The following is a 25,911-nucleotide window of genomic DNA, read 5'->3' on the forward strand; positions in this document are numbered from 1 at the left end:
CATATATTATAAAATATAAATGTTGACAATATCAACATACCTACCTATATTATATTATTGTTAATTTAGATTTTGATGAGCGGAGCAATGAATGTATTGATCTTACAATGTCGTGTGTTTTTTTTTGTGTCTGTGTACACTATGAGTTGTCGAAATAATGCTTCGATTTTTAACTTCAGTAGTTTTTCCGGTTGGAAAGTGAATATAGTTGATGCAATAGGGAGGTAAAACTTTAAAATTCCCAGTGATTTTCAAAAGCACCGAGGAAAACAAAAAATAAAAAATTCGAACATTGGGGTGCCAGAGTAACCCACCTAATTTTTACGCTTCGATTTTAGATATTAATGTAACTCTAAAATAAACTGCCGTAAATACATGACATTTTCACTGAATGTTTATACTAGTAATTTCTATACTTGATACAATTAAAAAAATCTTTTAAATCTTTTTAAGTTATTTATAGACATTTTAAATTTTCCGTTTTTTTTTATATACTCGTATTTTTATTCTATAAATGTCAATAAAATTTTATTCATTGAATCAAAAAATTTGAAAATTTAAAAAAAGATTCCACATATAATATGTCATTTATTCTGAGGCAAAAACATCTAAGAACTATACAAATACATTTTTTTTTAAATAGTTTTTTTAGTTAAAATTTGGATGAAATTACATATTAAATAACCAAGAATAACAATTTTAATTATATTGTTGTAATTTAAAAATATTATTCGTGGTAACTTAATATTTCTAGAGTATACTTTATATTATCCTAATTTTAGTAGTTAATGCCGTTAATGACTTATATTAATAGTTAATACTTTATAATACATTTTAGATACCTATGTCCTATACTATGAATGACTGAGTGAGTTAGGTACATAATTCTATCTACATGTTTTTATTAAAAAAATAAAAAAAAAATAAATTATATTATTATAGTATAAAATATCCTAGACTGACAAACTGTCTCCACTTAGAATCATTTTTCGTAAACAATGATATTATATCATTGAATTCAAATTTAATACCATCTATTAGACTTACCCATTTGTAAACTACTGTAGAGCAGAGTGCAGAGCGACCTACACTTCCCTAATTTTTAGTATGTAACTTAATGCCAACTTTTTCTTTGTTTAGATCAGTATATTTCGGCAAGAGTTTACAGAGCACCTAATTTCTCTCAATTTTTTTTCCGTGATCGTGTGTCATTTTGTATTCCACAAATCAATGCAGTATTTGTTTATATTTCTTTGTATGTTTACAAGCGAGGAAAAGGGAATTATTTCACTGTAGGGAATATTAAATACATTTCTAGTTACTTTATCTTCCTTCTGCAGGTTTCCCTTTATGTTACTATGTTCCGGAGTCCAAATGAATCTAATGTATTTGTTTGATTTGGAAAGAAGGTTACTAATTTTTAGAGCCAATAGCTCTGTTGATATTTTGGATTGCATATTAGTTAAGCCACAGAGTTAGTCGGAACATATATATATTTATGTATCATTAATCTATAGAGTTAATTGGGCTCCTTTATACGGTATTAGGTATTCGGCTATATAAATACCGCTTAAATTATTAAGTTTGAACTGTTTAGTTACATTGGGGTGGACTACTACTACTAACAAGTCCTATTCCCATTTCAGTATTAGATGCATCAGTGTAGATCTGAGTACTAACTACTAATTATTATAAATAATATTTGGTGTTTTTGTTTTTCATGTGATCTCTTAAGCTTATTTCTACTACGTAATTTAGTTGTTTCTAAGAAGATATCTGACTGTTTTTGAGTTGACATATTTCATTAAATATATCATATTATTATATTATAATTTAATTGGTGATTTCACAAATATTTATTGAAATATAAATTTATCATTCATATAGAACATAATTATTTGTATCAGATTAATCCGATTAATCGTCAGTCACAACCGTGGTTATTTATTCAGGCAGTGTGTATAGTAATGGGTAACGGCGGGCATACAGTATTATGTGGCGTAACGAAAAATTAAATCAAACCATTTCATTTCAACGATAAAAAACGAGTTTACAGAACAAAATGATACAAGCATCTAGTGACAGCCGACAGGGAATCCGAATGGCTGCAAGATGGCCGACTTCGTTATCATTATCAGTTATCACAGATTTTACTATCACTTCATGTATTCATGTCACTAGACGCTTGTCAAATTGATCAAGCCTCTTAGAATATAGTAGGATTTTTATAATTTTTGTTAATTTGAAAATAGAAAACTTTCTGGTCACATTGGGCTTAAACTGTTGAATTAACTTAAAACATTTCAAAATACTCAACAATTTAAGTATATTTTGTCTTATAAACGTTTATATTACAACTTCTGAAAATAAAGTTTTTGAATAATAATGTAATAGGTACCAGTCTTCATCTTTAAAATGATAAAATAGTATTGAAATCTAATTATTTCACAAAAAGGCGTGAAAGTTTCTTCTGTAAGCAAGTTTTGTATTAAAAATTCATCGACATTGACAAAAGAGCCCATTGTAAATCAAACCAGGTTTATTATAGATTTTAATAGTTATGATATTGCAATGGAATGTTGATAAAAATGTTTAATGGTCATATATCCCCATTAATCCGATTTGAGTTGTGGTTTATGTTCAGTCATATTTTCCTAATTTTAATACTTTAGATTACTACACATGCAGGATTGGTTTTATACTGTTCAGGGCTATGAGTATTGATCCATTATAATAGTTTATAATATTATATTACCTATTATATAAATCTGATTTCGATAAGTGCAGAAACTGAAAATGTTCTTATTTTTTTAAACTGTAAAGTGTGTTCATACCTACTTCTTAATAATTATTACTTTTTTGTAAGCTGAAATGGGTACTTCAATTGTTTATGTTTAAAAGTGCATAAATGAAAAAAATACGTAGTGCTTATAATATGTTTTATCATATTGTTGGATATTTGTATTAGATATTTAAATATCAGATGTTTAGGTAGGTATAATACGTAAATTTCAACATCTCCCTCATCATATGCAAATTTTGAAATTTTCTTTTGCTAAGCTTTAATGCGTCATTAGTGTGTCTATTTTCAAAATTTGTGCGTTACTGCAGCCTGCAGGTTTTAAGCATAAAATCAAAATTATAAAAAGGGGCTGAATAAATGTTTACTGTTCCCACCATCATTTTGGCCTTTTTTAAATTTGCTTTTTTTATTTTATTTAAATTTTTTCATTCAATTCCATTTTTTTATTCAATTATAGGCCTTTTTAAATCTGTTTCTTTTATTCGATCTGGACTTTTTCATTCAATCTTGATTTATTTATTCAACTATTTTTTTTTTAAATTCTATTTATTCTACGAATAAAATTGTATTCGTCGGTTCAAAAAGTTTCAAAATTTAATACAATATTTCTCACACAGTCACATATTGTTATAATATCAGTTTTATAATACTAAAAATACATAAAATTTAATTTTAAAAGTTTTTGTCAAAAGGAATTCAAATTATTTTGTAGTCTAAAATTTATAAAATGTTCATTATTATAGGTACCTAACGATTGAAAATCCAAAACAAGGTTTTATGTTAGTAGTTCATTCTGTCACCAAAAAATGTTAAAATACGAGTATATCAACACAAGTGTGATAAGTATAATAAACTCAAATTTGAATAATATTTCATATTACAACCAAAAATAACGATTATAGTTATTATGTTGTAATTAAAAATATTATTCGTGATACTTGAAACTTTTGAAATAATTGCTATTAAATTGTATACACCCAATGGCATTTTTTAAGATGTAATTTTTTGACAAAAATGAATCAAACCTACTGAAGTATTAATGCTCCATAGCATAAAATAAAATTACTATAATTATTACAATAATAGTATTAAATGGGATAATAGACTTTATTCCCTCAGTATCGTTTTTCGTATGCAATGATTTAATATCATTGAATTCAAATTTAACATATCCATTACACAATTGCAGTAAATCTCTTTTGAGATTCTAAGTGGAATGATAAATGTACTGATTTGAATGACGTGTATTTTTATTTTTTGTTTTTGTTTTTGTCTGTAATTGCCTTTTGGGGCAGTAAAAATGCTTCGATTTTCTTCAACAGTATCTTTTCTGGGTGGAAAGTGAATCTTTTAGTTTTTTTTTAATTTTATAAATATCAATTCAATTTTATTCGTCACGTAAAAATTTAATACAAGGCTTTTAATTTATTGTCACAGTGACAGTTGAAAAATATTAAAAATATAGAGTCACAATTTTTTTTTATAAACATTTAAAGTTTGAATTTTGACAAAATAGGTAAAAATCACATCAATTTTAAAGTGTTTTGAGTTAGAAATTCATAAAAATGTATCTATTTTAATCTAAGATTCAAAATTCAATACCTGATTTTTGCAAGCTCGTTTACCTTTATCAAGTAAAAATTGTCTACCGGAAAGACAAATTAAATTTTTATAAGCATTTGAATTTCAAACTTTACAACGTTGGATATTTATTCGATTTCTTTGGTACCGATATTTTAATTTTTTCTTTATTAAAAACGAATAACTGTTAGAACTATTTGTTTTTTTTTTAAATTTCTAATTTTGACAATATTTATTAAATTAAAAAATTACAAATTATTTAGTTAAAATACTCTAGACTGACAATGGAATCCGCTCAAAATTATTTTTTTTATATTACGATTTACGAATATTTATTTATAATAAATACATAATATTTTAATTTTTGTTTGTAAGAATTAAACTATTACAAAGTTAAAAATAATTTGAGTATAAAATTCTAGCTGATTTATTTGACAATAATTATACGCTAGGTGTCCTTAAATTCAAATCCAAAAAAGAAATGTATTTAGTAGGTAAATGAAGCGTTAAATCGATAATTATTACTAAATTCTATATTAATTTGCTATTTGTACCTAATTAATATAAAGTTATTTCATACACACGCAACGTGCTTCAAAATTCAAACATTAAGTTCAACTTATATTTATATTTGATTAGGAGATCCTTGCTCTATATTGTATGTATAGTTATTTGCGTAATGGTGGGGCAGGCAGCAGGTAAAAACTATATATTTAATATAACATAGGTGATAATTTATGTGTGAGTCTTCTTATTTGTAAATCTATAGGTTGAAAAATTATCCAACTTCAATAATTGTTAATGTTAAATATGGTTCAAAAGATTCTAAATAAAACAGATTTATTTTTGTATATATATGGTTAAATCTTTTCGATATTAATCCACATATTCTTAAAAATGATTGATCTAATATAAATATATCGATAGGTAATAGGTATATCGTAGGTTATTCATATTAAATAATGCATATATCTTATTGTGTTAATTATAATATTATAAATCAATAATCATAAGGTGGTAATACACTATATTACTGTTTTCACAACAAAAGTAGTAACATTTTGTATATTTTAATAATTGTATTAGTTATTATAATATAGTAGGTACTTACTAAATTACTATACTTATATATTTTATATTTTTCAAGTGTTTTGAGGCTTTTTAATATGTATCTACTTATTGTATAGTTTTTATTAAATGTTTTGTGAATTTTTAATGTCTTAGGTTATAATTATTTAAATTTTAGTGCTCACAATGGTCGGTACGTCGTGTTTGTTTTAAAATCGTAACTGCACGCAAGTATAATGGTATAACTGTTTTTGATACTAGATTTTTAACATTTTGACCGACTAGGTATATTATATTGCTTTAAAATTTTATTTTTCGTCACGCGTCACTATATATATCGAGCGCCGAGGTGAGCCGAAGCGAGACGCGTTGGCCAACACCCGGTCATTACAGTGTCATGAGTGGTATTTTTATTTACATTTTTTTTACTTTCAAACATTTATGGTTGGTTGTATTGCTTAATTCTAAATTGTTATTGGTTTCCACTTCCTGATGTTCCTTTATATTCCTCATATTTTGGTGAATATATTACAATTTTTTTTACCGCAATCACACCTAGCAATACATTATAGTATACATAGTTTAATAGGTTTAAAATAAGCCAGTTGTTTCATGTAATCTAGCTGTCTGGAAAAGATACATACAACCTACTTATATAATATATAATATATAGTCATATATTATAAAATACATTATATAGTATGTAGGTACCAACCATTTTAATTTATATCTTATACATCTATTTGTATTGTAGTTTGATACGTTAGATTACAATACGGACTACGGGGACTAACCGGAAAAGTTATGATTTTTCATTTAGGTATATACGATTACGCAGCAACACTCCCCCAGTAATAATACAATACGTATTTTTTTAGCGGCTTTCTGTGGTTAGTATTCGGTGATTAAAATAACCGAGCACAAAACCATTTCGAAAACTATTGAAAAATTGTCAAAATTTTATATCTTGAAGATTAACTCAATGTAATTTGAACATTTTTTATTGCCTTTATAAGTAGGATGAAATCCATGGAAAACTAACGAACTGACTAACATACAAAAATTCGGACGAATTATTAATATCGATTTTTATTAATTATATTTAATAGACAATTTAAGTTTTGATGGATAAGAGGATTGCTGTTTCCTGAAAAAACGTATGGCACTAATTTAAACTTATAACCACTTTATTAATAGTTAATTCAATACGTGTACAATGTACATACTACATAATGTTATATAAATATATTATATATATAATTGGGATTTTGGGGCTGGATATTTGAAGTTATAAAAAGTCGCAAAAAATGGAAAAATAGATTTAGTTAAAATAAATAATCATCTCATAATCTCTTCTAAATATTCCATTGAAACATAATCATTAATCATATTTCATACTACTTTAAGATGATATTTATTTTGTTTTAAAAAAAGTAATTATTTTATCAGTAAGTACCTACACGGTAAACTAGCATCTCAGATTTTCTACAACACTCGATAGTTTACAGCTTTACGGCAATATCTACAATAGAGAATCTGTGAACTGACATTACTATAATCATTTATCACCTATTAAATTTAACAAAAGTATACGGCTACTAGGCTACTAAATGGTATTTATTCAAATCTTTGTTAGGTAACATATCTTTGTAGGTATTAGATAATGGGTATAATAGTCAGACGTAAAAATGGGAGTTGCCTTTTGGCCGAATGGTTCCCGTTTAAAAAAAAGTATTTTATTAGATAGAGTCGAATTTTTGTGTTTAGGTCAAATAGTTAAAATTTTAAATAATTGGTACATTATATAAATATAAACTATATACTATAAAATATAAAGATGTACTTATGTACTTATGCTCTACTTGAAATATAAAAAATAAAATATAAATTTATTGTTGTATTGCAGTTTTAGCTAATTATCACTGATACCCCGTTCGATTAAGATAACGATTGAGATATACGTAGGTACTTATAAATTTACTACCAACAAGAAAAAATGACCAATACCTAGAGAATTGTATGGCTGAGTATATTGATGAGAAGCTTTCATGAATTGAATTGAATATTTAAACTTTAAAGAACGTTTGTTTTAAATTTAGAATTTACCAATAAACGACTTTAAATTGTAATTACTGTATTTAATTATTTTTATTTTGCCCCCCTATAAAAGTGATGACTAGTTGACTTCACTGATTTTAAATTGTGTGTATTATATATTTTTTTGCACACATTTTTAACCAAACCTACTTTGAAGTTACTTCTGGAAAATGTGCGTAATTAAACGGGAACCAATTCGGATCTACCATACAACCCATTTTTTATATGGGAACCAATTCGGTTAAACTTAATAAAATATACCTTTTTCAAACGCGTACCAATTCGGCATGAGAAATTTAGGCTCGGCCGTTCGAGAACCAATTCGGTACCAGCCGTAAAAATGTAAAATAGTATTATTTGAAGGTACCTAGTAGAGGTAAACCAGTAAATAAACATTAAACTCTATTGATTTTGTATGAATGTATTTTGTACAATAAGACGTAAAAAATATAGTATTATAAATATGCCATATTATAAGTCTTATCGAAAAACTAATTAAAAAAAATATGGTTTTAGGGGGCTTGAGTCCTGTTAGCCCTCCTCCTCACTGATCGCCCCTATATACAGTATAAACGGCTACGTTCGCCATCGACGACAGAATTCGAAACGCGCACCGATCATAGCGACGATGATGACGCGGACGCGTGTTACGCGCTTGCGCTATTGTGTACAATAATAATATTAGGTAATATATCATACGTATGGTAACGTGAAGCGCCTGGTCCACGTGCGCACTTTTCGCGGTTACCGGAACGCGGTCGCTCGCGCGCAACTACCCTCGGCTTCAGCTGGGGTCGTGGGCCACCGTACATCGAGAACGTGTATAATATACGCCACGTCGGCCCCGACGCGGATGCTGCGTGCGGATCGCCCAGCCGCTGCTACAGCTGCCGCCGCCGCCGCTGATCAATAAACGGCAGCAGCGCGCCCCCGAGAGTTCGGACCGCCGGCCACGCTGAGCGACTCTGAGGCGTAGTGCACGCGCACAGCGCGCCGCCCGTAACTCCGCCAAACGAGAATGATGCCTTGCCGAGACCTCCGCGCCGCCACCGCCCCGACCATGTCCCTCCAGCCCGTTATTATGGGCGCTTGCCGCCGCCGCCGTCTCGTAGTCGTCGTCGCCGCCGCGGTCGCCGCCGTCGTCGTTCTCCCGGCAATATCTCTCTGGAGATAATATTTTAGAGGTACGTGTGCGCTCGTGTGTGTATGTGCGTGCGTACGCGCGCTCTCGTATCTGTGTTTTCGGTGAGTGCGCGAGCCGTAGCGTACGGACGGACGGATCTCGTTGACGAATACAATAATAATAATAATAATTATTATTGTTAGGTATATCCAATAATCATACGCCTATGCACACCAATACATAAAATATAACAAAACATAATATTATATTTTAATAATATCATGTGATAATAACGTGGCTTTTTTCATCATTAGACTTAGATTCCATATAGTATACGAAAATAACAATATATCGCTACCAAGACGGTCATCGTAGAGTATAGCTTACGAAACGTTGTAGATTTTGAAAGCGCGTTCGGATATCGGAGTAAAACGTAGCTGTCGTCATATTATTATTATTATATTATTGATATATTATACTTACAATAACATATTTTTATACTAAATTAAATTATACTGTTGGCCGTCGCACTGGGATTCTACGGCTCAAGTAAGTTATATCTACATAACCATGTACACATCAATACATCATAATATTATATGTACTTATCCCGAAGTATTGTGAAGTATACTTTTGTGTTTGGTATTCCAACAATATTTTTAATTTTTCGTTCAATTTATTATCATAATCTCCTTCTTTAATGTTCCTAATGTATTTTATGCAAAATTTAAAATTATTTTTATTTATAACTACTAACTTCCTATGAGGGATATATGTTATAAAAAGTAGTATATTTATTTAGTATTCTACAAATCTTATGAATAGATATTGTATTTTTTTAAATAAATATTTTGAATTTTGCCTCCAAATACTAAAAGCACAATTTTGAATGATGGATTGTTTTCATGATTCGTGAGTACTTAGGACCTATCTGATGTTGTTATAGGTGTTGTTAAGTATCCGTATTATTAAATCTAATTTTCAAATGAAAAAAAATAAAAACAAAACATATTAAAATTACTTATTTAATACATTAATTTTAGAAGAGTCTGTCAAATACCTAAATATGTATATTCTATACATATCTCATTGTGATCATTCTATAATATTTACACAAACATTCTCATTAAAATTATTTTCTTTAATCGTGAATTTATTCATTTTCAGATTTTTGCAATTTTTAAACAGTCAAGTAAAGTTTTTAAAATAACCATTTCATCGACGAAACTAAAAAAAATAAACTAAAAAAAAAAAACTAGAACTAAACATTAGCTTTAACTTATTTCATAATTGATACGTAAGGATTATTGACGGCATACTGTTTTTATAAATTATTCTATACAAAGCAATAACTGTTATAGGTATTTGGAATGAGCTTATAGATGATAATTAGCATCTTTTGACGGAGCTACTTCCCACATACCTTCTAATTGTGGGTTTTAATAATTATTGTATGCATCAAACGAATATTGTTCCTTTTAGGACTATGGATCAAAATGTAATCTATGTCCTCTTTAAAAATACTCACTCTTAATATTTTACAATATTTCTAAAAGTTTTTGTGTCAAGCTGTTGCTTATCCCTTTATCAATTAAAGCTGTTTTTATGTAATAAGTAAGTTTTTGCTTATATTAATTAGTTATAAGTTATTATCATAAAAAAAATAATTTGTGATAATTGCATTTTATATTATAGTTGGTTTTAGTTGTGCAAAGAAATATTTATAAAATTTATTTTACTTTAATTTAATGAATGTAGATTTTAATTTATTATGTTATAAATAATTTCGAAATGTAGGTAATTTATTATTATTTTATAGATACTAATTATAAACTATATATTCTTTAGAAATACTTTCAAAAAGTCAACAATTTATAAAAAAATTAAAAGTCTACACATAAAAGTTCAAATAAAATATACTTTAAAGTGATTTGAGAGTTTCTTGAAATTTGAATAAGTCGCATAAGATAATACTGATGATTCGACAAGTTTTAGAAGTACTGTAATTCAAAATTAATTTATATTAATATCTTGAAGTATAGGATATACCATACTTGATTAAAAATATATACCTATAAGTATGATTAGTTATGATTGTAATTTAGATTGACTATTAATAATTAATCAACTAACTAAAAAAATAAATATACAAATACATTTAAGTTTAAACTATATTATTTAATTTACTATAAATAGGATTATAATAATTAATTATTATCGTACATGACAAAATTAAAATTAAAATTAACAAATCACCTACTTGAATCATTTTAATGAACGATACTATACATCGATGAAAATATTTTTTCCAATAGTTAATAGCAGAAATTAAAATTATGAATTTGTGTATCGAGAACTATAACTTCTTTATAATTTTTAAAATATGCATTATAAAATAAATATACATATGTCATATAGTTGTAAACATGGGGATTTACCGGAATTACTCTCACTTTTTCATTTAATAATGAAATTATTAAAATTCTGATCTTTGGAATTATTAAAGATACTCAAAGAACATAATATTTTATAATTTTTGACATTTTTTGTACAAAAAGTGTCCTGTTTGCGATATAAATTTCTGTTTTTAAAATAAGAATAAAGATGAGAATAAAAAATTGTAAACAGTGGTTCTTAAAAATAGCTTTAAAAAAGATATAAAATAATTAGATATTTGGATGTATACTGTTTATTATATTTGAAACATTTGTAAAAATTAATAATTATAAATGTTGACAAATTAATATAAATTACTAAAATGTTCATCTTCCCATAGCTCTCGTATCTCCAAACCCATTATTACCATAGTCTATTGGTCTTATTATTCTTAGTGCAGAAAGTCAATAAGTTAAAACTTACCCGTTTAAATCTTGATTTTAGTATGTCAAAATGTTCAGAAGAATTTTTCACTAGATAATTTGCAGTAAAAAAAAAGGAGATTCTTATTTAAAAAACAGAAGTTTGTATCTTCATTCTCCACAGGATACTTATTAACAATAACAAAAATCTCAACAATTTGTATTTAAGTATGTTTAAAAATTCCATAAATCAAAATTTGAATAAATTCATTATTAAATAAGAAATGGGGGATAATCATGCTTGGTGAATTACCATGTACATAATTCCACGCCATCTATAAGTTAATTTTTTTGTCCGATACATTTTTAAAGATTTTAAAACATAAGTAACTTATACGCAAAAATAATAACTTTAATTGATATTTATAACAATACAAAAACTACAGTTGTTTTGGAAACACGATGCATTAAATATTTCAATTGTATTTGTATCAACGTGTGTGAGAGAACAGTTATCAAATTAAAGAATCGATATTTGATTATACACCTACATGATTATGAAATTCGTATTTATAGCAATATAACAATAGTGAGAACTCAAAACATTAAATTATAATTATACTATGCATTATTTGTTTTATGATTTATCTTCAATCTGTGTACTTGAATTAATTAAATAATTATATCTTAAATGGAAATGGACAATTCATATTTTTGTTTCAGGAATAATTTAGCAGGCTATGCCCCGAATAGCTGCAATCTACGACCAATATGGCTGAGAATTCTGATTCAGATTGTGAGAGCGACAGCGACAACGAAGAGGAAGAAGAACTTCAATTTATTATAAATTTTTTAGTATCAGGGTTGTGTTTAACACATATTGGCCTGATATTATTATAATTTACACCATGGATCTCAGTGGATACGTACTAATACTCAAAGAAACTGAAGATAATAAAGCCAAGCTTTTAGGTAAGTTAGCCTAGTCTGTTTTATTTTACAAACATTTATTTAATGAGAATGGATTAAAATTAATTGTTTCTAAATGTTTTCTGTGATTCTATAATAAACAAAATATTTTGATGCGTTGCATTTAACTTTACATAAAACTTTTGGATAATTTTCTCTCACTTTACCATCGTAAGATATAATTATTGTTGTAAAATTATTTATTATTTTAAAGTATTTCTAATTTCTTATTCATCATATTCAAATAACGATTTTTAGTGCAAGATACTAGCTGTCAGAGCGGTTTGTCTTTTATTAATTGCTCATATATTTTGTGCATATCAAAATATAAGCAAGAATAATCCATAATAACTAGGGCTCGGATTTCATTGTACTTGTATCTTTTTTTGGAACACCTTATTAAAGCTACTCGTCATGCAATGTTTCAAATACTCCGCGTTTTAACTACAAAATCTTGTTGGGTCATTTTTGATATATTTACCATATGCAATATAATTTATTTTTATTTCGAACTCAACATCCAGTTTTAAATTAGACAAGGCTGAAATTTATTTCACATCATATAATTAGCCAATTTGATTGCATACAACAAACAACGTTTTCTTATCGAGCGATAATATTATATCGGTGATTCGTATGGCTAATTTTCCGACGCTGTAGCCTTATTTTAATTAATAATACATTTATTGATATTTTTTGATATTTTTAGGAAATTTTTTAGAGTTTTAAAGTCATATATTATGTATTTATTGGAAGGACATTTTCCGGTTTATTTAAGGGAATTTATATCCGAGGCTCTAATGGCTCTCATTATAACTATAGTATAATGTAATGTTAATTCCTACTATTATTCATAGTTTATAATTGCCTATAGTTAATATTATCAAAATTATTATAAGCTCTTAAATTATATACCGAAACAAATGCATTTAAATACGATATCTAACTTTTTTCTCAGCAAATAAGTTCTCTAATAAAAATAAATTCAAAAAATATTTTACTTTAGTCAAAAATTGAAACAACTTTTTTTTAACAATATTAGGTACAATACGTAGGTAATATTAATTTATGTTAATTAAAATTAATTGCTTGATTAAGGATCAAAAGTCGACCGCGCAGATTTCGAAACTGGTGATGAAATATTCGCAATTAATGGACAACAAATTGCAGAAATGACTCGCGACGATTTATTATCTTATCTCTACCAGGTGAGTTATTAAACAATTTAAAAACATCGTAGGTGCTAGTGGTACTACACAATAAAAAATTTTTAAATTGTACTGAAATATAAATACGTTGTTACAGTGTATTGTTACAAGAACCATATGCATGAATTTAAAACCTCGAGTAAAAAAAGGTATGTACATTCATATACCTATTTGTATAATATATTCTATACTTGCTGTATTTTATTTATATCTTAAGTATTTGGACACTTTCGTTAGTTTTCTGAAGTATTTAATTGCCCGAACGCATTTTACAGAATGGGTTAAACAGTTAGGCTGACAGGCAGCATAATATATTAATATATGTTTTACCGTTTCTTTGTGCAGGTTACGCTAGTCTATATAAATAAAAAAAAACTGAAAACACTATACCCTTCCTATATAAACTTATATATTATGCTCACTGTTTTCATTATTTATGTTGGGATGTGCACTGCACTATCTATGGTGTAGTATTATTTATTTATCAACATAGTTGACAGTGTAAACGTGTTTATATAATTTTATGAGCAATGGAAAATGTAATAATTTTAAAATGTGGAGCTGGCATGTTATTTATTTCGCTGCCAGATATTTTAAAATAGAGAAATATCATAAGACACCAGCTTTATGGTAAAAATTCTATGTTTTATCAAAGAATTCTTTAGATATCTACACCAGCTTTTCCAATAGTCGCCTATTATGAAACATCATCATAAACTCTTAAATTTCTCCTTTTCACGACTGTACAAAAAAAAAAATTAAAAAATAACATTCGTTGAAAATATATTGACATTCTAAAATGCCCAGTTCTTCTCCAATAAGTCCAATACAATATACTTTCACTCTTGTATAGTAAAATCTCTAATTTCAGTATAAATCTCTAAGAGTAAGTGCAAAAAAATGAATTAACTCACTCGCCACTATACTCATCATCATGATGGTGTTTTTATGGGAATTTCTACATCGTTTGTGGTCGACGATTGTCGTTTCTAGTCGGTTAGCGACCTCGAGTGATCACAACAGGTACGTCAGGTAACACCAATAACAGGTCTATGTTGTTAGTCTACCTAGTTACACCTAGTGTTTTTTACTCGTGCCGCTGACGTTTCGAAGTGCGCGTTTTTTGTTTCGGAGTTTCGTATTATTTAGTGACTGTGTATAGTTTTGTGAAAATTTTTTTTCGAACTGTGTGGATGAAATTTTATACTTTACATTTTCTAATATAAATATATAAAGTAAGAACTACAAGTACAATAAGTACATGGATACATAATTTATATTATTTTGAGTGTAGGTATAATGTTAATGTTAAACGTAAGAGCACTTCACTTATGTGACCCATAGTAATTAAAAAACTCCTAAGTTTCGTTATCACAAGTATTAAATTAAATATGTACGTATAAAGAAAGTACACTTGAGAACCAATTTGGCTTATAGAGTTGGCATAAAAAAGGTCTAACTTGCTTTAATAATAACACACTATTACATTTTTTTTTATGAATAGTAAGTATAGACAAACATATTTTTAATTCTTAAATTTATAGTAATGAATACTAATGCCATTACATTAAGTTGAGTAATTTCGTAATCGCTGAAATTTGATCAACCTTATTTTACAATAGACCAATAAACATATTTTTTGGTATGTTTTATGACTTTATTCATAGAATACTTGTACGTGTATCAGATATTGATGTAATTATTACTTAAATCAAACAAATATTATTGAAAACAATTGTACTTAAAAAATTTTGTTTCAGATAACTAAACAGTTATTATAGTATAATTATATGAATTTGGTTTTATTAAAATAATAAGTTAGATTTACATATCTTCCAAAAAATAATACAAGTCTCTCACTTATTCGTTATTCACATCAAATCACAATGACTATAATAAATGCAATTATTTTTTGTGTAAAAAGTATCATTATATTATATCTTATAATCTATTTAAGCAATATTTATTTATTTCTTAAGGGTAGTAATTTTTTTCTCCATTTTAAACACGTAATAATAATGTTATAGCTTCTCTTCATATTTTCATAATTGTGGTTATAGGTATATTGTTGAAATTTAGATATCATAACATTCATAACAATTATAAATATTAACATATTACAATATGTGTTTTGTTGGAAGATTTTTTAATACTAGCTCTTATTTTTTAGAAAGTTATTAAAAATTATAAATAACTAAAAATAAATATAAATTAAATAGATAGGTACTAATTATATTATTGAAAATTAAAAAAAAAAAAATTAAAACAAGTTTCTTATTAACCACAGAAAATATTATTCTATATTTATTATAACATACAATGATATACTTCAATAAAATTTAAATAATTTAATCACGAGAAACAATGGGTGAAAAACAAAGAAAGGTGTTTTCTATAATACTTTTAATTAGTAAAATTGAGTCTTAAAACATAACATTACCTACAGAACATTAATTATTATCTAGTTTTAAAAATGTTGATAACTTAATTCAAATTTGCCCTTTTTTGGCTTAAATTAAAAATGTACAAAGAGTTCAAAGGTACCTATCAAATTTTCAAATAACAAGTAGGTACATGTACTTCTATTAAATGAACATAGTGTAAAACCTTGGGCTACATCATATGTTATTATTGTGTTTTATATTCTTTCTAAGTTTAGTGCTCAAAAAGTCAAAACATCTACTTATATATACCGGGTTAATTTATTTAGATTTACATTGGTAAAGTATCCATAGTACCTAATACTAAGGTGAAATAATGTTGCCTTGGCCTCGATGACGTCAATACTTTGAAAAGATTCATATGATAGTTATATGTTCTGAAATTAAAATTTGATTAAACTAAAAATTAAATTGGTCTATATTTAACATCGATTTATAAAAAATTAACATAAATCTATAAAGTGTGACATATATATTAGGCACATACTTAAACCAAAATTCTTTATGTCTCTGGTTTCTGTAAGAAATACGAATAGTGCTACACAACTTAGTAATAATTTTTATATTATTTTTTATAATAATTCAAAACAGGAATTTTATTGTTAAAATTAGTCAAGAATCATTATGGGTCATGTTAGAAATAGTTCTAGTTTTAAATTAGTTTGTAGTTTTGAAGATATGTCTTCTGATAAAATAGGGTTTAGAGACAAACGATTTATATTATATTTTTACATGTGATAATTAATTATATACAATTCGTTATTTAAGTTCAATAATCTTCGACATACATAAACATCATTTAATGGTCAGTAAACCACTGACCGCAATAATAGGATAGGAAATTCACCGACACGTGACTGAGAATCTTATATATATTTAGAAGCCGTCCATTTCTAGTTTTTAATAACGCTATTTGGAGGGAGTGGATTTCGGATGTTTTGATTATACCTGGTTGCCAAGGAAATGCCATCGATTCTCCCCACACTTACATTACGAGTGTTCATACGGATATCCGGCTTCCTGCCGGTGTACAACTATATATACTATACTAACGGTGTACTCAATATTTTAATAATATTGTCGAACAGATGATATTCTGCTGAAGTAGGGTATAGCTTCCATATTTTACTTTAATTTCTAAATATTAGAAAAAATGATTATTTACACTATTATCCAACTTTTCATTAACTGTACATAAAAAATATTACATTTAATTATGTGTTTTCTATAATAGTAATTAATATTATAAAGCTAAGTTTAATATTATACTTTTTCTCGTGTAACTTTTGGAATTAACTGTTAAATACTCGTAAAAAGAAAACTAGAATAAAGTTAAAAATAAAATCAGACTAAAATAAATAAAATTAAAAAGACAAAAGGAAGGTAATTGTATTAATATATGTATTTTGAATCATTATTATGAATCTAAATATTCAATTATCATTTTCGTATAATATTTAGGTACTATCTATTCATACAAACGCTACTTATTTCTAAAACAACTACTAATTTACTCTTTTCGTTTTAATATTTTATATATACAAAGGTATACTTTATACCTCAAATAAAATGATTGGTATATACACCATGAATGCTGTTTTAACAAACCATACTAATCGCTTTGGATATATGTATAGCCGTATACATATTATCGTTATTATATGATTCAATAAACGTATATAGTATACATTCAATGGTGGAAACGTTAAAGTTGTTCCGGTCTCAGAGCAAATGTTGTTGTTAAAGCGTTCTGTAGTAGTTTAGTAGTAGTTTTTCATATTTCAAAATGGTATATATGTAATATAAATGTATAATGTATTTATGTATATGATATAAACTGGCAGATATATGTATAAAATGATAGAGAGATGGAGAGAAAAATGAATTTGTGAAACCGGTCATTCGAGTTTGCCTTTGGTGCTGTTGTTAACCTCGAATTTCATACGAACAGTCAACAGTGGTGAACAAAACGAGTTTGCCCCGGGAAAAATTACTCGATGGATGTCCGTACATAAGATTATTCGTATACATTTATTACATTATACCTATAAGTATAGTTTCACTTGTTACTAAAGAAATTTGGGAGTCCTGATATTATAGAAATAACGATTAAGAGTATTTATAGGTGTGTATAAAAAAGCCAATGTAAACAAATTCACAAAGAGTAAAAAGTAAAAACAGAAGACAACAAACCCTAAAGCTCTGAGGCTCCGACTAACTTCCGGATTAAATATAAGTATGATTGTTTATTAAGAAATAATTCCCATGAACAGTAGGAACTATTATCGTTTATCTCATAATATAAATTATAATAATCTAAATACCTAATCAATTTTAGTATCTATCAAAATAATTTTCTAAACTCAAAAGTCTATATTCTGTTTTCTGTATCATTCATAGGATACTATTGGCTACTCCAAGATACACCAACTTTTTGAGGGATTCCAAATAGATAATTTAATAATAATAAAATAATAAAATAAATAAAACACGAAATATTGAGTGAAGTTATAACTTTTAATTTTAATTATATTTAAATTTTAAATACTGATTCAAAGTAATTTACAAGTGATTAGAATACACAATGGTATTGCTATTGGTTATTGCGTAATTACAAAACCGTTTAGAAAAAGTGGTTATTATTATATTATTGTATACGATTAACGATTCTGAGTAGAGATGGTTTGTCAGTCTAGGATATTTTAACTAAATAATTTGTAAGTTTTCAATTTAATAAATTTTGTCAAAATTTGAACTCTACAAAAAAGTGCCTATTTATTTTTAATATTTTCCTGATTTTTCAACTGCTATTATATGAATTTATGGGAAATGTCGTATTAGATTTTCAAGTTTTTTTATGCCACGAATAAAATATTATTGAAATTTATAAAAAAAAAATCTAAAAAAAATTGAAAACTTCGAATTTCTATAAATAATAGAATAAAAAGAGTTGAAATATTTTGAATATTTTATCAAATATAGGAACTGATAAAATAAACATATGGTTTGAAGTTTCTAACAGTTGTTTGTTTTTAACAACGACAAAAAAAAAAAATATCAGTACAAAAGAAATCAAGTGAATATCCAATGTTGTGAAAATTATGAAAGTCAAACACTCATAAAAAATTAATTTGACTTTCCGGTAGATATTTTTTACTTGATAAAGGTAAACAAACTTGCGAAAAATCTTAAATTGAATTTTAAAATATTAGATTTACAAAAAAAAACATTTTTATGAATTTCTATCTCAAAATAATCTGCAAAATATGTTCGTGATTTTTATGTATTTTGTCGAAATTCGAATTTTAAACGCTTATAAAAATAATTGTTACCATGTATTTTTAATATTTTTCAACTACTATTGTAACAATATATTTGAAGCCTTCGTATTAAATTTGTGAGCTTTTAAAAAAAATTAAATATGCTTATTGTAAAAATATTATACACAGATTGTTCAAATTAAAATAAATATGAAAAAAAAATTATCTAGATACCTATATAATGATTTAATTATATATTTTAATTTATAATATGTATTGTATAGATACTATAATACAATCTATTAATTGATTTAAAATTAATTAAATAGCATATTTATATTAAAATATTTATTTTAAAATTAAAATAATGTCAACAAACTTATTAAATTAAAAATTCATATTTTATTTTTGAAAACATAGGTATCTACTATCCTTATAACAATTTTAAATATGTTATGTGTACACATTTATATTTAGTGAAAAATAAAATTATATGTTATAGTCTTGTTTTATGGATAATCAAAGTATAAAATTATTATTATAGTTCTCTATGCTATAAACAAAATTAATTTTTAATATCTTTAGAAAAAATAATGTTGTTATAATTTTAAAAGTTTAAACAACTATAAACTATAATCATACAAACAACCAACTATTATGTTATGGTCGGAAAATAAGTTGGGTCAAAAAGTATTTGTTTTGTGCAGTACTTGAGTCTGTTTTAACTGAACTTAACTATACTTATGAACTATCTTGAATATTTTCTTCTTGTAGTTAAAATTATTATAAATGTTATAATTTTGAATTTACAAATTACAATTAAAATTAGGTACTATCTATGAATTGTCAAATAATATTTAAATTTTGAATTCAGCATATTGTTATAGTTTTGGATGATTCAATTGTATAAAAGCTAAAAAGTATTTACACCAGACTCACAGCGCGTGTTTGATATTTGTATAATGTACTATTTTTTTTTATTTCTATTATTAGTTATTACAAAAAATGAGTATTACCATTTTCTTGCACACATTTTTTGTATATTTAACTAAATGTATAGTATGGATACATTCTCGAAGGAGGAAGGAGACTGAAACTATCATTTACATTTTTAATCGATTTGTTTGTAGTTTTCTTGTATATCTGCATTCTACATGTTATGATCTAATTAAGTTTCTAAACTTGACGTGCTCAAGAATATTTTTGAAGGATAAAAAAAAATAATAATATTTTTCATGTTTAATGTGCACGCAATTTTTTTTTTTTTTTTTGGTAAGTAGGTAGGTATTCTAGGTGGGACCTAGGTAGAATAGGTGTTGTAAAATTTATTAATTTTGTATTAGCAATGTTATTTAGGTTTAGGTAGGTAATAATAAATGTAGGTATTTATTTTTTATCAATAATGTTAATTTTACACATAGTTTGAACATTTAAGTAAAAAGTATAAAGATTGGCAATTCGTTTGGGATCCTATAACCTTTTAATATGATTTATAGTTTTCAAATTCATTTACAGTGGGTACCATTATCCATTGCATTGTCATCAATTCATATTTCATATTCACGATACAATATCAGTAATAAGTAATAACTATATATAAATTTGTATTGATTAATGATGGATATCGTTTTTTTGGTTAATATGAAACGCGTTTAGTTTATTCGTCGATGAATAGTTGAATATGGACTATGGTAGACATTTTATGAGAAAATTAAATTATCCTTCATGTTAATATTCAGCAAACGAATGATTAAAAATTAAATTAAATTGTACATGTTTAAAAGCACGTGATGTATAAATAATAATTATAAGGCGAATTACCAGTCACCCGCAGTGGCAATCTTAATCCCATCCATCATAGGTACTAGAAATAAATTTATTTAAAAATTGTGCGAGTTTGCATGTTGTCAACCGATTCGTTCATCTCTAAAGAAACGCTTGACTGGCATAAACTGTCGACAGTGACTTACTGTACATAGATGATAGATATAAGATAAAATTCGATGGCCTCGACCGAAGCCAATCGCTCGGCTCAATTATCCATTGAAGTATTATTTTTCTTATACTTTTATCGTTTGGAAAAGAATTTTATTATGTTATTGTTATTATTGCAGTTAAATAATTGAGGTGAAAACTGTTGGTGCAGAACTAAAAATGTTTTTATTTTACTAATTAATTCTTAATATTATAATATTGATACAAATATAATAAACTAATAAGTATTAATTATTTAGTCATTTTTCATTCATATATTTGAAAGTATAAATTATCATTAAATTATTAACTCGAGTATTCTCCTGGTCTTAAAATCAACTTATGCTTCATCAATTATGAGTTACTATAAGCTCAATTTGTATAAGAGATTAACCATAACACTTTCATAATAATATACTTATTAGTTTTCAATTTATATATTTATTATACTTATTGGAGTCTTAAAGATTAAAAACAAAAATATTTCAAATTATTTTTTTATGTTAACTTATAAAATATAGATTTATAATAGCAGTTAACAGTTTGTATTTATTTAAACCAAAAACTATCTGATAACTTATTCTTAATAAAATTATTAATACTCATGTAAAAGAAAATATTCAAAATAGTATTATTTTACTTTGTGATATCTATACTTATATGTATATATCTATACTAAATGAGTGCTTTAAAACTACGAATTTGATAGTTTATAGACATTTATAAGACAAAATATAATATTTCTTATTAATTGGTACATCATTATCCGCTATTTCAATTATGTTTCTTAACAACATTCAACAATGATTTAATTTTCTACTGCAAAAATCAAATTATAAATGTTTAAATATATACTTTTTTAAGATATTTTTTTATACATAATATAATTTAGCAATACACTTTCTATTTTTACAGTATTAAATGTTATTTGTATTATTTAAATTATTGTTTTTTTCATAAATAGTTATTGTTCTGGTATTGAATATGTTATACATAATTTTGTACATTCAGTTCTCCTCGGAATCACATTATTAATTTTAAATTATAACTATGAATTGTGTCGTTACTCGTTAAGTAACGCGCAGTTACTAATGTATTACATAGTTTTCCGAATAGTCATCATTACTAGGTATATATGTTCTTTTTTAGAAACACGAGTAGTGTAAACTATAAATCAATCAAATAGTTATTACGCAATTAGTTATTACTACTATTATAATATTTTTTGTGTGAAAAAATTGTAATATATACGCCAAAAGTAATGTTCTTTAAAATAACGATTTTTTATGAAATATTGCGTATGCGGTGTTTATAATGTATACTTACAGCTATTATATAATATATATTATATTGCGGATATTATTGTTATGGTTGTACTAAATATTAGTATAAAGTCATATTAAAATACTAAAGGTATACTTGTAACGATGTATAGCTATTTTTACGATTAGGCATACCCTGCTGTGACTTAATATTTCCGGCGTTTCTATACATATATATATATATATATATATATATATATATATATATATATATATATATATATATATAGGTGTGTTATAATAACCTATGCATATTATGTGAATATTATATACATAATATTATTATACTCGTACACGTCTTTACAATCGTTTTGCCGAACTTAATGTATTTTTAACACCATACTGCCACTTATATCAATGTAAGATTTTCAAAAACATAATATATCACATCATCGAGCTGAACGATGAATTTCATGTATACGAAACAATAAAGAAAAGAAACTTTTGGTTGTAGACGGTTGATACTTAAGTAACGGCGACGATTTCGTATTAAATAGCTTTACCTACTGTGCATATTGGCATCGATGCCTTATAAAATCACCGACTTTGTGCAGCGTAAGACCCTTGACGTATACACTATATGACGGCTATTATTTGGACGTCAGTCAGCAGCGGTTTTACTCCCTCAAATCCCCTTCATCACCACCATTCACATTTTCTTCAGATAAACATACCTTTGAGACCTTGAAAATTCACGCGTTCTCTACAGTAGGTACTACAGGATAGTCATTATAGCTAGTAGTAGCATGATGCTGCGCAGCGGAAATTCAAATCACGAAAGAACAATATATTATACGATCGTGTGTGTCGTGTGTGTAAGTGTGAGTGCGTGCGTATTATGAGTCAAGGAACAATATAATATAATATTATTATTGTTAGAGTCCTGCACGGCGGCAGAGCTCACGTAATGCGATGTTGCCATATTATATTATTATGTATGCGCGCGACCGGTTGCCCTTGACATCGAGCAAAGCGCGTTTTTCGGTCCATCGTGCCGCGTCGTCTTCCTCTGGTCGAGCCGCAACTACGATACGCAAGACGCATCATCCAACTAAGACTATATTATATCTGTACGAGCAATATATTACAAAATTATATAGGTACGATTGTCGGATAGCTGTGTTATTATATTTCCTCGTTGTTATTTCCTGTTGGTATAGGCTACGCAGTACGTAGGCAGTCAGGCAAGTACCAGCTGGGTTGGACAAAATATTTCGTGGACTATAAAGAGTATCTTGGTATATACAATACGATACGAGTTAGGTAGGTACTACTACTATTGTTTTAGTAGGTATCAAGATGCGTGAGACACTTGATACTTCAAGAATTCATAAGAGATATAAGTTACTAGATCACAGATTAAGATAGTATATTAACTAGTACTAGTTGTTCAATATTTTTTATTCCCGCATATTATATATAAACAAGAAAATTTAAAAACGTTTTTCGTAAATGTTTTTAAAATTATAATTTATACTGATTTATAGGATAATAATATACATACAATTATAAATAGCTTCATATTCCTATGTCCTACCTATATGTTTATTCAAACTTACTTTGTAAGTTGTAACACAATTTATTATTATACAATTAAAAAATCATACAAAAGTCAAGTAGTAATATATAGACGGCTTACGATTATAAACGGATACATACACCTCAGCAATCTTTTTTTTTTTTTTATTAAAAAAGAAAATATACAATCTGTAAATATATGTACAATAAGTAATTTTGATGGTTTTTTTTAACAAGGCTTGATGACGTGAGTGAAGAGGGTGCCCAGTGACACTACTTCAGCCTCAGCAATCTTATGATTAATAAATTAAATTGTATTTCCATTTATTAACATTAATATGTTCTTGAGCTAAATACATTTTTCTGACCAATTTTTTGTTTACTATTATTGACAAAAATATATTAATGATTCATATAGTTATTCCTTGTTGAAGAAAAATTTAGGGTAGCATGTTTTTATATTAAAAGGCCAGCCATCCATATTTATGGAAAAGTATCTTGATATATTATACCAATGCATCTGATTCTGATATACTGCACAACTTTGGGATACCTAATGGTCGTCCAATAATTATACACAGGGGCCATTCCGAACTTTTCAAGTCTTTAAAGTAAATTCTATATTTTAAGTGTATTTAGCCCTCTTTATTATACCAAAGCTAGTCGCAGAGGGGCCAGAGAGCTAACTCTAAACTCGGTAATATATCTTAATCTTTATCATGATATTTGTGTTGAGGACTTGAGGTCTTAGCTACTAAAATACATCCATCCACCAGTTACATACATGAAGTAATTGCTTTAAATAGTTCTACATGACTAATATTGACTATTTACATCTAAGTCAATACTGACTGTATAGCTTCATTAGGTTTGCTTTCCTATAGATAATTCTAATTATCATTTCAACACTTCAATATAGGTACGCATTTAGCCTAGGTATATATTTACTAAACGTAAAATAGTGAATTTAATCTATTTTTACTTTTATATAGTTAGGTTACATTAACAACCAATTCGTTTTGACGTTCATACATTTTTTGAATACAATCAAACTACAAAGAAAAAATAATAATTTTATTAATTTTATAAGGTATTTATATTGTTTTGAATAAATGATTTATAGGGATATACACTCTTTTCAATTTTACAGGGATCCCACTCTAACCTATATAATATAATACACCTACCAATTAATGCTTATATTATTATTAAATGCTCATAACTTGGATGTAACGAACTCTTATTTGTTATATATGCTATGTATGATTTATGAATGCTATTGGTATAGATTATATTTTTCTTAACACACCACAATATTATTGACAGAAACAATGTTTATAAAATCAGATTTGGCTCGGCGTGTAAAAATAATTTGGCACTTTTTAATACGCATACCTAATAATATGTATGTATAATTATTGTTAAATTATAAATCAAAAACCTTAATAAAAACATTCATTGGGTTTTAACGTACTATCAACGATAAAAAAAACCTCTATTTACACAGTTTCCGCAGACGTCAATTAAAAATTTTAAACAAACGTGTTCCGGTCGTCGAACATTTAATATTCTCGTGGTCGATGTGAGAGATTGAGATGATTGTGAATGTGTAACATAACGAGTGAAATATTCTGTAAGATTGTAATTCGCAGTGTGCTTAAATGAGTGTGAAATATAGTAGTGTATAACTTAATCGTTTTGAAATGTACCTATAGATACCCGTGAAAAACTTAAACGACCATGGTACAC

General features: G+C 26.6%; 1 protein-coding gene across 3 annotated transcripts in view; it reads left to right on the forward strand.

Moving 5' to 3' along the window:
- The first annotated feature begins 8,786 nt into the window (after window positions 1-8,786).
- Window positions 8,787-25,911, forward strand: part of sdt (MAGUK p55 family member stardust) — a 57,510-nt gene continuing 40,385 nt past the window's right edge. The window contains exons 1-4 of one of the 3 annotated variants that reach the window (XM_015516930.2): window positions 8,787-9,221; window positions 12,194-12,442; window positions 13,538-13,647; window positions 13,745-13,796. In XM_015516930.2, coding sequence (XP_015372416.1) covers window positions 12,379-12,442; window positions 13,538-13,647; window positions 13,745-13,796 — 226 coding nt within the window. In that variant the 5' untranslated portion in view covers window positions 8,787-9,221; window positions 12,194-12,378. Of the gene's footprint in view, window positions 9,222-12,193; window positions 12,443-13,537; window positions 13,648-13,744; window positions 13,797-14,712; window positions 14,883-14,922; window positions 14,938-25,911 lie in introns of those variants that run through there. The other 2 variants (XM_015516933.2, XM_089225410.1) reach the window with 2 other exon arrangements.

The sequence above is a fragment of the Diuraphis noxia genome, unplaced genomic scaffold (assembly GCF_037042655.1).
Source record: "Diuraphis noxia isolate RWA-SAM2 unplaced genomic scaffold, SU_Dnox_SAM2 contig0004, whole genome shotgun sequence".
Taxonomy (NCBI): domain Eukaryota; kingdom Metazoa; phylum Arthropoda; class Insecta; order Hemiptera; family Aphididae; genus Diuraphis; species Diuraphis noxia.